This window comes from Gracilinanus agilis, chromosome 1 (assembly GCF_016433145.1).
Source record: "Gracilinanus agilis isolate LMUSP501 chromosome 1, AgileGrace, whole genome shotgun sequence".
Taxonomy (NCBI): domain Eukaryota; kingdom Metazoa; phylum Chordata; class Mammalia; order Didelphimorphia; family Didelphidae; genus Gracilinanus; species Gracilinanus agilis.
The window spans coordinates 405,788,930-405,803,289 of NC_058130.1; the positions used below are offsets into that span (position 1 = coordinate 405,788,930).

Consider the following 14,360-nt stretch of genomic DNA (forward strand, 5'->3'; position numbering starts at 1 on the left):
GCTGTCTCCCTTCCTTCCCCTGCAATGCTTGCTTCAAGCTGTAACTAGGTCCCTGTGTCTCCATCCTCAGGTACTTCGAATTTTATGAGGGGCCTTTTGAGTATAACTCCACCAGATGCCTGGAACTTCGCCATGAAATTCTGGAGGTGAAGGTGCTGTCTATGTAAGTGTCCTCTTATCAAGAATTTTCCAGCTAGATCGGACAGGAGAACTTTTAAGCCAATGATAACCTATGTGACCCTGGGCGAGTCCCTTTCCTGCCTCATCTGTGAAATGAAAGGTTTGGATTTGAGAACTCCCAAGTTGTAGTTTCATTATTTATAATCCTACGAAGCCCAGGGGTAGCCCCAAAATCTCAGTGCAATTTTCTGTTATTAAAGACTTAAAAACTTTACGAAGAAGTTTGGGACACCTTCTAGTAAGAAAAGAGGGCACAGGAGCCAGAGCCAGGAAAACTTGGGCTCAAATTCTGACTCAGATACTTGCTAGCCATGTGACCCTGGGTAGGTCTCTATGCCTCATTTTCTTCATCTGTAAAATAAGGCAGTTGGACATAATGGACTGAAAGGTCCCTTTCAGCTTGAAATTTGTGTTATGAAACATCTTCCCCGTATTTCAGGACAGGCAGAAGGATGGATGGGACGTCTGAATACCTTGTTTGAGCAACCAGGCTCATGTCCATATAGTTGGCCAACTAATCTTACTGGTCATTTTCAGTGAAGTCAATTCAGTTCAATTGGTTTCAGTTTCAATTCAGTTCAGTTCAGAAAGACAACTATTTATTATCTATCACGTCCAAGGCATCATGCTAGACTCTGGAAAGCAGAAAAGAAGCCGTTCCTGCTCTCAAGGGGCCCATGCTATACTAGTAGAGACATAACATATTCTCAGGAAAACACAATGCAAATTAGTACATGAGCAAAGAAAGGAGGATCCCGACAAAGTACTTGAGTAATTTTTGAGGAGAGAGAGGCCATGATCAGCTAGAGGGAGTGGGGATAGGTTGAATGCAGGGAGTGGCGCTAGAGCTGAGCCTTGAAGGGAGAGAGGGACTCAGAAATGCAGGGATGAAGAAGGAGTGAATTCCAGGTCTCAGAATTCCAACTCTAATGCTCTGAGTGCACAGAGATGGAAGATAGTAGCAAGAAGATAGTACAAAGAGCAGTTGGTTCTCTATGGCTAGAATGTGTCTTGTGTGAAAAAGAAAAGGATTAAAGAGCAATTAGATTTAAAAAAATGTAGGTTGAAGCCAATTTAGAGAGGACCTTAAAACCCAAGTGGAGAAGTTTATATTTTGTCCTAGAGGCACCAGGAAGCCATTGACATTTTTCAAGCAGGGGAGTGATATGTTCAGACTTCTGCCTCAGGAAAATGATTTTGACATTTATGTGAAGGATGGATTGGAGAAGGGAGAGACCAGAAGGAAGATCAATTAGGAGGCTTTCACGATAGCTGAGGTGAATGATGATGAAGGGCTGAGTTAACGAAGTGTCCTTGAGAGCAGAGAGAAAGAAATAGAAGATACAAGAGATGAAGTAGAGAAGGTACAATTGACAGGACATTGCAACTGATTAGATAAGGTGAGGGAAAGAGTCGAGGATCACCACAAGCTTATGAACTTGGATGAATGGAAAGATGGTGGTGCCCTCAACAGAAATTGGAAAATTTGGAGGATTGTTGGCTTTAGGGGAAGTTCCAAAGGGGAAAGAGATAATTGTAGGAGAAGAGGAGTCCCAGGGCAGAGTTTTAGCTGACATTCATACAGGGGGATGGGGTGGGAAATGGATAATGAATCAGCAAAGAAGACTGAGGAGTGGTCAGACGGGTAGAAAAACTAGGAAAGAAAAGTATCCCAGAAGCCAAGGGAGGAGAGCATATACAGAAGAAAAGTATGGATAACAGTGTCAAAAGCTATAGAGAATTCATTTAGGATGAGGATTAAGAAAAAGCCATTGGAATTTGCAGCTAAGAGATCGCTGTTAAATTTTGAGAGAATATTTCATCAGAGAGAAAGCACAAGAAGCTGGATTGCAAGGGATTGAAGAGTGAATGTGTGGTGATGGAGTAGAGGTCAGAGAGTAAGGATATTTTTTTCATTCCTCTTATAGTTAAACCTGGTTCCCTGGCTTGTAAAGTCCTATCCATCATCCTTTCCTGTCTCCTATCCACCCCACTGAACCCACAAATAATATTTAAGTTAATTTCCCTGGTTTTCCCTATAAGAACTTAGAGGTAAAAAGGAGGGGAGATACAAAGCCCAATTTGGGGGGTAAATTAGGATTAGCTTGTGGTACTCTGTTGTCTCTCTTCTCTTCAAAATCAGAAACAGCATTTAATGAGCATCTTATTCTTCACAAGTTATGAGGCTAGGAAGAGGAGTAGAGCAAGGTGTTCTTGTCCTTAGAATTCTTACAGTTTGGGTGGGAAGAGAGTATGGAGTCATAAAAAATTTGCCAATGATGCAAAAATAGTCTACGCCAAAGGCTAGATGAGTGAAATGATAAAAAGCTTCTCTGAGAGACCAGAGGGAATGGTTCCTCCACCACTGTGGGCACAGGTATACAGGAAAGACTCCAGGAAAGAGGTGGAACTTGAGCTGATTCTGGAGGGTGGGTTATAGCTAGACAAATGGAGAGAAGAAAGGAGAATATTTTAGGTGGAAAGATGAGAAATGATAAAATTGAAACTACAGAGATGGGAATACATGGGACATGTTCAGAACAGTAAATAATACACCAGTCTTGATGGAGTAGGGGGTTGGTATAGAGGAACAGGGTGGGGAGGATAAGATGGGAAAAGTAGGTTGGGACCAGATTGACAGGGACCTTGAATGCCAGGCTAGGGGTTTTGTACTTCATTCTTCTTAAGTCTGAAACTGCCTTACATTCAAAACATTTGACCAGTAAGGAACTATTGAGAACGTTCTGTATGCCCAGTTCTGTGTATATGTTGAGGGCATACAAAGAAGTTTGATGTGGTTCTTACTATAACTATGAACATCCTCTGAATCACACTGTAGAATCATGAGAGTATACTATGACCAGATGTGCACTTAATTAAGGCTGAGAAAGTTTGGATGGCAAGTTTAACAGGACACAGAGCAACTTAAGGGCACTGAGAAAAATTAATAAGTAATCTACTAAATTCTGGGTAGTACTTTATTCCCAATAGAATGGAAATTAAGGCAAACTTTTTTTTTCCTCCAAGGAAAATGCCTTGCTTACATGTTCTGATTGGTACCAAACTCCTTCCTCTGAGTAAAAGCAGTCAGAATCATGGAAATAATTTAGCCACTTGACATAATTTCTATCTTTGGAAATGTTGACAACTGGAAAACTCCAAAAATGTGTGTATATGTGTGTGGTTGATGGGAACATAATACTAGTAGGTGCTCAGTAAATTTTAAATTGAATTATTATTACTACATTAGTAATAACTATGAACTTCATTACTATTCTCTTTATTGAGAGTTCAATGATCTGGCAACCTGGATTAACTGGAAGGTAGCCAGGAATCCCAAAGTAGGCAAATAAAGGCATCTGGGAAGCCAAAGTAGTTGATCCAAAAACACATTCACTTTATTCAAAAATGAGCCCCCGTAGGCTCTTACTCAGAAGCGATTTACTTTTATTTTGGGCATGATTCTAATATGCTTGGTGATCTGGTTTTCATGTATAATATATTAGAAGAAGGGACAGAAGGGCTGGCATAAGCAGGAAGAAGTGATAGCTGACAGCCTTACTTAGAGAAAAACTCTACAAAGCAGACACAGTACTCAAAAAACACCAATCTGGGGCCATTTTGTGTAGGTAAGGATGTTTTGCCCTGAAGGCATGACTGTATTAAAGCAAAATGCAATTGATATTCAGAGTGATGAGTCATGGAGAAAAGGTTAATTCCTGATAGATGATTTCCAAGGTTCCTTCCAACTCTTTCTATGACACTATGTTCAGTTCTTTTGCTTAAGAAAGCAGAGAAATCTAGGATACATTTAGAGACTTCCTTTAAAACTGTTAAGACAAAAGCAATTTTTTTTGACACTAAAAAGATAAGCTTTAGTTATTCACTTATATGGCTCAACTGATTTCTTTATGATGCTGGGTTTAATAAGGACTTTTTTTTCTCTCTTTTTTCTCTCTCCCTTTTTGACTTGACCTGTGATTTCATCAGTGTAAAGAGCTCCAGGTGAGGAATTCTCCCTACCAAATTTGTAACCTTAGAGAATTGTCTGGGGGCACTGAGGTTAAGAGCCTTGTCCCAGGGTCTTGATGTCAGTACATATCAGAAGGCAGGACTGGAGTCGAGATCCCCCTGAAAGCAAGGCCAGCTCTCCATGGATTATGCCATACTGCCTTACATTGAATATTGTACTCTAAGGTTTTTAAAATGCATTCTTTACACTAAGCGATGTGGTAGGTAATAGCAAGTGTTATCATTCGCCATTTACAGATGAGGAAACTGAGATTCAGGAAAATGAATTGATTTGTCCATGATCACACAAAGTTGTAAGTGCGATTTGAGGCCAAGTCTCTTGAGTTTAAGGGTCATTACACACTCACTTTTGAACCTGGCTACATAGCACTTTGTCCTCTAGAATCTGGATGAGGGGATTTCCTACAGGACCCCTCTCATCTCCCACAGGTAACAAACACATCAGGGCTGGGAGGCAGGGAATCAAACCTCATGGCATTCGGAGAGTCACACTGAGTGCCATTCCTAGACTACCTGCTAGAGCTGATGCCCACCTTGGGCTCTGAAGAGAAGAGAAATTGTTGGGAATTAGGGTAGTCTGGGTTGAAATTTACTAGGGAGGAAAATCTGGGCCAAATTCCTCCCCTCCCTTTTTAAGGCAAAACCTTCTCTGTTCCCAAAAGTATTCAAATAGGCCATCCTTCAGACATCTCAGTGCTGTGAGGACTGGGACCTAGTAAAGAGCCAGGTTTGGGCTTCCTATTGTTGGGGAAAATGCCAGCCTGGATGTTTTTTCTTCTGGATCATTTCTTTGGGGAGAAGGCATGTGGGAGCAGCCATAGTGGGGAGTAGTGGTGGTAGTAATGGAGAGAGAGGTGTGATGTGGGTGTCTGACAGGTGGAGCAGAGCAGCCTTGGTGTGAAGTGGGACCATTTCCCCTCGGGCTGAGGGTGAAGGAAGACTGTGAAATAGCACCTCTCTCCTGACTCTCACAGAATGGTGTGCCAGGCAGAGAGAGGGGAAGAGAGAGAGAATGTGAGAAGAGCAGGAAGGAGAGCAGGTGAGAGGGGCACAGTAGAGCAGAAGACGATAGGAGGTAAAAATGTTTTTCTGGATGAGTTAGTGAAGCCTGTTTTGTGATTTCATTAAGGTACTGTACCAAGTCATGGGAGAACCCTGGGGCTGACACTATGGACAAGCCTAGTGGCCATGAGTGGCCCATGCCTCATCAGAAAAAACCAAATAAACCAACCAAAAAACAACAACAAAAACACTGGCTATTTTCAGTTTGTGTTCAAATTATTCTTTGCTTATCTGCCAGTTTCTTTTAGGTTTGCCACTTTTTCTGGCCATGGGCCCATGGAACCTGACTAACCTGGACAGCTGTCCAATAGGGTCATGGCACTTTCGATTTGTGTGAAGTTCTGAGCAGATGATCTTGTTTGTTTCGAGTCCTTAGCATGTTGGGTAGCTACAGAGAACACTGGGCTCCAAAGATTCCCTTTTTAAAAAAATTTAATTAATTATTTGTTTGTAACATGTAAAGTACTAAGATATCCAGTTAATTCCCTCCCACTCCTCCCCCCATTAGGGAAGGCATTATTTGACAAAAAGATATATGTATATATAAAACTATATCTTACTTATTTTGATTTGTCAGCTCTTTTTCTGGAGGTGGACTTACACAAGTCATCCTTTAAACAATATTTCTGTTGTTGTATACAACATTCTCTTGGTTCTGCTCGTTTCACTCTTCATAATTTCATGTAGGTCTTTCCAAAATTAACCAGTTTGCTATTTTTTTACAGCATGGTAATATTTGATCATATGCCACAACTTGTTTAGCCATTCCGCAATTAACAAGTATCCCCTCAATTTCTAGTTCTTTGCCACCATAAAGAGGGCTGCTATACATATTTTAGAACATAAAGGTTCTTTTCTTTTTTCCTTGATCACCTTAGGAAATTTGATATTGGGTTCCTGGGCCAGTGTGAGAAGGTGTTTAATGTTCTTCACCTCCTGTTTCTTCATCTCTGTCCCCACTTCTTCCTACTGTATATTTCAGGTGTTTAATGCTCATTGGCTCTTTTTCCACCTTATCTTTCCAGACCATGATCTTGTAAGAGGATTTGTGATCAATCATTGACACATGATTGTGAAGGTATCAGAGAAACTCCTAGGATCATACATTTAGAGCTGTGAATCATCTCAAAGGTCATCTAATTATAGGACCATTGATTTAGAAGTCAAGGGGACTTAAGAGACTAACTGGTTCAACCCCTTCACTTTACAAGTGAGGAAACTGAGGCCCAGGGACTCAGAGACTTGCTCAAACTTATACAGGTAGCTTCTGAGGCAGGATTTGAACTTAGGTCTGCAGACTCCAGAGCCTGTGTTTTTATTTTCCCTCTGCTTGTCACTGCTTTCTTTTCCAAGGGGAATCAAGAAGTCTCTATGGAGGGTATCTTTCTTTTTAATCTCACTACCATAGGTGGTACTTACTCTGCTTACCTCACTGTTAGCAGACCTTGGTTAATGGGACACTAATTTGTCCCACTCACCAACTATGAAGACATGTTGTTCTAGCAAGAACCCAAGCTTTATCTTGGGGCTGTTTGTCATTCCCAGCTCATGAAAAAGTCTCACATCCTCATTTAATGTGAAGCATACTTTCTATGGGAATCTACCTTTGACCAAGTACGACTGGTAGGCTTCTATATCATTCCATTGTTCAACCAATTTTTATGGAGGATCTACTGTGTACCTAACCCTGTGGGAGGTAAAAATATCAGCTCATTTTTCTGTAGGGCTTTACGACTTGCAAAATAGTTTCTTCGAACAATCCTAACAAAATGGGCACTGTACACATTATTATTACCAGTTTTACAATTGAGGAAAATGAATCTTCGAGGGGTTGGGGGATTTGTTCACAGTCACTCAGCTGGTAAGTAGTTGAGTTCGCATTTCACCTCAGATCTCTGGACCCCAGGTTTAGAATTTGTTCTCTCCTTTCTGGACCCTACTCAAGGGTACACTCATTCAATCATGGACAGGGAACAGAATCTCTAGATTGGACAACTTCATGCTCAGATGCTAGTCACTTGGTCTGTTTTCCTATCCAGAGTATTTATATTTTACTGGGTTACTGCCCAGAGTTAACATTTAACCCAAAGGAATGAATCTTTAATATGGGGATGTCAGACAATATGTCTCCCACCGCTGGAGATGGGAAACAATTAGTGGGGGAAGAAAGGAAATGTTTCTGGTGTCCTATGGAGCACATCCCATCCATTCCACCAATGTATAACATCTGCATTATGAAATAATAAGAAATTAGATTGGTGGGATTAGGGTCAGGAGGGGAGGGTGATGAAGGAGGGTTTTGGAAACTCTTTTCCTAGTTTATAGCCCAAAATGAGACCTTCTTTAAGCCCTGCCAGAAATCCTACATGCTCTTCTTTCCATTATAGCTTCCTTTGCATATAGCATAGAAAGGAGACTTCCACTAATTAGCTACAAGGACTCAGGGCAGAAGACAGATGTAACATTCCAACAAACAGCACTCTTGAACCCTCAAAGAGACAAAGACAGAGGCAGGGACAGAGACAGAAAGTGTGGAGAAAGAATGAGGGAGCAAGGCACAGACACAGAAAGAGTGGAGAAAGGAAGAGGAACAGACAGAGGCAGAGAGAGTAGGGAAAGAAAGGAAGAGGGAGAGAGAGACAGATAGGCAGATAGAGACAGAGAGAATGAAGAAAGAGGGATAGAGACAGAGACAGAGACACAAAGAGAATGGATAATGAAAGAGGGAGAGATAGACACAGAGAGAGTGGAGAAAGAAAGAGGGACAGAGACAGAGACAGAGGCAGAGACAGAGACAAAGAGAGTGGAGAAAGAAAGAGGGAGAGAGAGACAGAGATACAGAGACAGGCAGACAAAGAAAGGAGGAGGAAGACATGGAGACAGACACAGAAACAAAGACAGAAACAGAAACACAGAGACATACACAGAGAAGAGGGATTGAGTATACACTCCTCTGAGCTCATCCACAAGTCCACCTTCAATTTAGCTTGGCACAGAAAATAAGGCTAGATCTGTGGCTTTGGGAGTCATTTTCATAGAGTTGATAATGAAATGCATGAAAGTAGATGAGATTTTTTTCCCTCTCTTACCTTCAGAAAGAGAGAACATATAAGCATACAAGCCAGTTAGCTTTAGTTAGCCCTTTTCTACTCTTCAATTTTTAATATATTTTTTTCTACACTGCAAAAAACCCTAGATGTCGTTGGCAGTCTTCTGCTTTCCCATGGCAGGGCTATAGAAGAAGCAGTCTTTGTTCCAGCTCCTTTCTGGCTGCTGGGGCTTTACAAACATTTGTTCCCTTTCTCTGTTAGCAAATTAACGTGTGCACAAAAGATCATTATGGAGCAGTTGCCTGTCTTCTCCTGGTAGGAGAAGGGCTTATTGGGAAAAGGAGAGAGGGACACCCTAGGGGGACCCTTTATGGATGGAGCTCTTTCAGATTCTGCACCAGCAGTACAGCCTGACCTTGTGCTGTTTTGCTAGGCCTACTTCCTTTTAATCCTGCTTTGAGTGTTTTTTTTTTGAATTTTCAATTTATGCAGGATGAAAATGGTTGAAGTTTTGTAGTGGGAATGAGGATGAAGGGGGGTGGATCAGGTGATCTCTAAGCACTCTTTCAGTTCTACTATACCACAGCTGCTTTTTGTCACAGCTGGGATAAACTCCAAGGACCCTTCTAATTCCCCTAGCTGATTTTTTGCTGGAGCAGTTCATGCCTCCCTGTTCTGTCTTGCTTTACCAGACTCTCTCTGCTGAATTCTTTTTTTTAACCCTTACTGTTATCTTAGAATCAATACTGTGTATTGGTTCTAAGGTAGAAGAGTGGTAAGGGTTAGGCAATGGGGGTTAAGCGATTTGCTCAGGGTCACAAAGTTAAGAAATATCTGAGGCCACATTTGAACTCAAGCCCTCCTGTCTCTAGGCCTGTCTCTCAATCCACTGAATCACCCAGCCACCCCTGGCTCCTCTGTATTCTATAAAGGCTCTCTGACCAGGCCTTTTCTCTTTCAGCATCCTTTGGCAGGAGTGCCAATCAGAGGAGGGAGCCAGGAAGAAGAATGTATGGAATAGGGGCAGAAACACTTATTTTGGAGACCCAGGACCTGGATTCAAATTCATATTCTGTGTGATCTTGGACAAGTGGCAAATCATCTAATCTGACCCTTGCTTTTTTGCTGAGGAGGATACTGCAACCCAGCAACATACAGAGACTTACCCAAGGTCACAGATTAGGGTTGTAGCAGAGCCACTTAACAACCTGGGTCTCAATTTCTTTATCTATAAAATGAGGGGTTAGATGGGCTAGATGATGATGCCCCCTTGGGTCCTTCAAAGTTCTAGAGGCTATGGAAGATCATAATTTCTTTCACATTTTAATAGTGCTTCAGGGTTTTGGTGGGTCAAATTCCTTTCTTTCTTCTTCCCATTATTGCAGTTGCCCTCCAAGGGATGGATATTTTGCAGTATCCCCACAATCATTCTCTGCTCATAAGTCTGGCCTTGCCCCCAGGCCACTGGGCAAATGCTTGGTTGTCTCCTGGGGGTCTGCCTCTGTATGCATATAGGCCATTCTGAGAATAGTTTTTTGGACAAAGATTTTACAGAAATGATATAGCTGGTCACCTGTCATTGCCTGCCTGAAGTTTTTAGAATTCTCTAGAATGTTATGAAACCTAATTAGCCTGCCCTCACTCCTATCTTTTTTTTGTCTGGACCCCTCAGCCTAGGGGGAAAACCTTAAAGTCTGATGTCCAAATAAACTGGGCAGTTCTAGTTTCTATGATTTGGAAATTTGCAATCAGCACAATATGTCTGTTGGTGGGGAGCTATAAGGCTGTCTGAACCATAAGGATTTAGAAGGTTTTGGTGGGTGGAGAATAATCCACTGTGTTTAATTTAAATCCTGAAAACGTTGACCAGACTGAATTTTAATGATTTCCTCTGCTTGCACTTTTAAAGGGTGAAGCAATCAGAGCTGTTTGACAGGTGGAAGAGTCTCCAGATGTGCAAATGGGCGATGAATATCTCAGAAGCTAACCAGTTCAAGTATGTAAGATGATCCCTCTTCCCTCCTCAAATATCCTTGATCTCCTTCACAGACTCCTTCAAGGCCCATCTCAAATTATATCTCTTTTATGAGGACTTCACCAACTACTTCCAACCCTTTGATTGCTAGAAAGCAGCTTGTTTTGTGCCATATTTGGAATCAGAGAACTTGCATTCAAATCCTCACGTTGCCCTTTACTACCTGTAAATCTACCAAATCACAGAACATCTCTGGACCTTAGTTTCTCCTTTGTAAAATGAAGGAGTTGGACTAGATGACTTTTAGAGTTCCTTCCAATTTTAAATCTGAGATCTTTTGTTACTGCTATTATCTAACTGCCCTATGCCTGATGGCAGTTCATTGTCAGTATCTCATTGTCTGGCACATGTTGTCTAGTATTATGAGCTTATTATCTCATATGTATAAATCTGGCTCCTTCAACTAGTGTTAGATCAGAATCCATGTCTTCTCCATAAGCCCAGTCTTCTCCATCTTCTCTATCTCACCAGTATAGTGCTGAGCACATTATAGGTATTCAATGAAGACTTGTTGATTGAGCAATATTATTTTCATGCAGGTAGACCTTGTTTTATGGAGTATGCCAAAAGAAAATGTATAAATTGGATTTTTTTCAATCAAGTTTCATTTAAAATATGCCCAGGGAACTCACAATTTAAGGGAATCCTGTGGGGGAATCTAATTTGAAAGTGAAGAACGTGAAGAACGTGAAGATTTTAAAGTGCCCTTCAAGTCACATTTCACATAAATTCCTTCTGTATAGATTCGGTCTGATCCAGCTGCTCTTCTCTACTTTTGTCTTCTTAAAGTGCTGTGCCATTTTTTTTCACATTGTTTCATGTACAGAGGAAGTAGAATCTCCATATGGTGTGGTTCCAATATCTTTGCTGATGAGATCAGAATAGAATCACTAAGAGTTATGTTCCATGTCACCTCCGTTAGTTGTCCCTTTTATAGTTTTAAACAGCTGTATGACTCTGGGCACGTCACTTACCTCATGTTACCTTAGTTTCCTCATCTGAGCTGGAGAAGGAAATAGCAAATCACTCTAGTATCTTTGCCAAAAAACCCAAGTGAGGTTGTGAAGAGTCAGACATGACTGAAAAATGCCTGAACAAAAAAAAAATCCATTGCTTTTAAAATTTTCTTCTTTGAAGGAACTATTCAGGATGTATGCGTGGGTGTGAAGTTTCTGAACAAGTCTTTGGCTTTTTTATTTTTTAATCTGGAACCATATTTTCCAATGTGCTTTACACCACCCTCCCATGCTCATGTTGGCATTGAAGACCTTGAGTCTCAGAGTGTAGGTTAACTGTTGTGGAGGATTTTGTTATTTCTTCATGGAGTTTCTGTACTTTCTCATCCTCTGAAATAGATGTTGCCTACACTGTAGTTATCTATATGATGATCCTTTTGCTTTCCTTCATCAGGAGCCCTACAAGGCAAGACAATGAAGAAGTCCTTGCCTCTGGGTATATATTAAACCAACTTTATTTATTCAGCCTGGGTGAACAGGACAAAGGACTTAGAGCTAAGAAGACTTGGGTTCAAATTAAAATTCCACCTCAGATACTTGTTAGCTGTGCTATTCTTGGCAAGTCACCTAGCCTCTCTGTGACTCAGTTTCCTCATTTATGAGGGGAAAAAGGGACCTGACTCAATACCCTCTAAAATTCCTCCCTCTCTAGATCTAGGATTCTGTGTCCTATGGTCTCCATTGTGCCCTTCATCAAAGAGACCGTGTAACCCATTTTTACATCTTAGCTGCAATTTCTTCATGTCTTCTGGCTTAATTTATATTGAAAATGTCAATATAGACACTGATAAGTTCTTGCTAGGTGGCAGGGGAGCAGTTAGGTGGCACCATAGTGAATAGAGTGCCAGGCTTGAAGTCAGGAAGACTTCATCTTCTTGAGTTAAAATCTGGCCTCAGATACTCATTAGCTGTGTGACCTTGGATAATCACTTAACTCTGTTGGCCTCAGTTTCCTCATCTGTAAAATGAGCTAGAGAAAGATACTCTTCCAGTATCTTTGCCAAGAAATTCCCAAATGGGGTCACAAAGATTTGGACATGATTAAATCAAATGAAAAACAACTTTATTGGATAAAAAGACACTACTAACATCTCCCATTTGTGTATCACTTTAAGGTTTGCAAAATGCTTTACATAGACAATCTCACCTGAGCCTTGTAACAACCCTGTGATGTAGCTGGTGTTATTATTATTCCCATTTGACAGATGAGAAGTTATGGCTAAGAGAGATTAAGTGACTTCCCCAGAGTCGCATAGCTAGTGTCTGAGGCAGGTTTTGGATGATTCTTTTTTTTTTTTTTTAAGCCCTTACCTTTCTTCTTAGAATCAATACTGGGCATTGGTTCCAAGGCAGAAGAGCGGTAAGGGCTAGGCAATGGGGGTCAAGTGACTTGCCCAGGGTCACACAGCTTGGAAGTGTCTGAGGCCAGATTTGGACCTAGGACCTCTCATCTCTGGACTTGACTCTCAATCCACTGAGCCAACCAGCTGTCCCCCAGAATGCATTCTTCTGATTTGTAAAGCTTAACTTTCTGGCCAGCACGCAATACTGCCTTCCATCACTATTTCAGAGGCCATTAAAAAAACAGAGCTAGCCCAGAATGATCCTATTGAATGAATGAAGAGAGGGTTCTGGAACAAGGTTTCTTAAAGAGCAGGATGTAGAGAACATACCAGTGACCAAAGGTCAAGGGAAGCTGGGTTTCTCAGTGTTTTGAGAGCCAGACTTAATGATGGGAAGTCCTGGCTTCAAATATGGCCTTGGATACTTTTTACATATGGGACCCTGGGCAAGTCACTTAACCCCTATTGCCTAGCCCTTACTACTTTCTTGCCTTGGATCAGTACATAGTATTGATTCTAAAATATAAGCTGTGTTAAATATATATAGATATATTTAATATAGATTTATAGATTTATACTTATATTTTTATAAAATATAAAATTTGATAATTGCTTACTTCAATAATTATTAAATTGATAATTTTAATAATTCAGCAATAATTTTAAATCCATTAAAATAATAAATAACCAATATTTCAATAATTGAGTTAATAATAATTAATAAAATGTAAACATTCAATAAATATATATTTATATATTATATATACTTATATATTTATGCACATAACTATATTTATGTGCAAAATATAGTTATATAATATATAGGTCAGGGACTAGAGACCAAAGAATGGAAGGGAAAAAATCCAAGTATTTCTTTAGTTTTGGGGGAAAAATTGAATTCAGAAGCCTGTTTTCTTTCCTCCCCTCTGGCTCTCAGAGAGTATTTGAAAGAAAATATTGGCCAAAAGCTTTTTGTCCACAGGTATCTGAAGTCCTCAAATTATAATGTGTCAGAGCTACTTTAAAGGGACCCCCAGAGATCATCTACTCCAGCCCCCTCTCTTTCAGAAGAGAAAACTGAGACCCACAGGAGAGACGAGGTGGAGGCAGGGCTCCCAATTAGCTACACAAGTCCTGAGGCTCTCTGGGGGATATTTTTGGGAAGGGTTCCCTTCAGCTTTTGTTCATTCTCAATGAAACTAGGGATCAGGGCAGAGGGGTGGGGGTGGGGGTGGCCTGGCTTTCTCTGGTCCTCTAGATCACACAAAAGTGATAATTATGGCTCTGAATAGAAGGATTTTGAGCACGGCTGAACCCAGGGGGCAGAGGAGGGACATGCACAGTTTTAGCGTTCAGTCAGCTATTGTTCATTTTGGACAAATGGAAATTTCTTGGGCTGTCAGAGGGTAGAGTGTGAACACAGAGGACCCTCCATTCCCCCCTCATTTAGGCTGGAAGCAAGAAGCTTCCCAGCCTCTGACCTTCTCCACTGAGCCCCAGCCCAGTGATGGCTCCTGAGAGGATGCAGTTCTAGGTGGAACACCAGCTGCAGAGGAGGAAAAGAAACACATTTTTTTCAGTCTCTTCAGCCTAGCGGATTCCCAAGCCTGTTTCATCAACTACATTGTCCCTTCATTTTCTA

At 41.0% G+C, this 14,360-nt stretch overlaps 1 protein-coding gene across 3 annotated transcripts in view; it reads left to right on the plus strand.

Annotated features, from left to right (window-relative positions):
- ST8SIA5 (ST8 alpha-N-acetyl-neuraminide alpha-2,8-sialyltransferase 5) overlaps window positions 1-14,360 on the plus strand; it is a 120,459-nt gene that overhangs the window by 78,641 nt on the left and 27,458 nt on the right. For 2 of the 3 annotated variants that reach the window (XM_044657829.1, XM_044657830.1), the window contains 2 exons: window positions 71-163; window positions 10,234-10,320. In XM_044657829.1, coding sequence (XP_044513764.1) covers window positions 71-163; window positions 10,234-10,320 — 180 coding nt within the window. The remainder of the gene's footprint in view (window positions 1-70; window positions 164-10,233; window positions 10,321-14,360) is intronic. The other variant, XM_044657831.1, reaches the window with a different exon arrangement.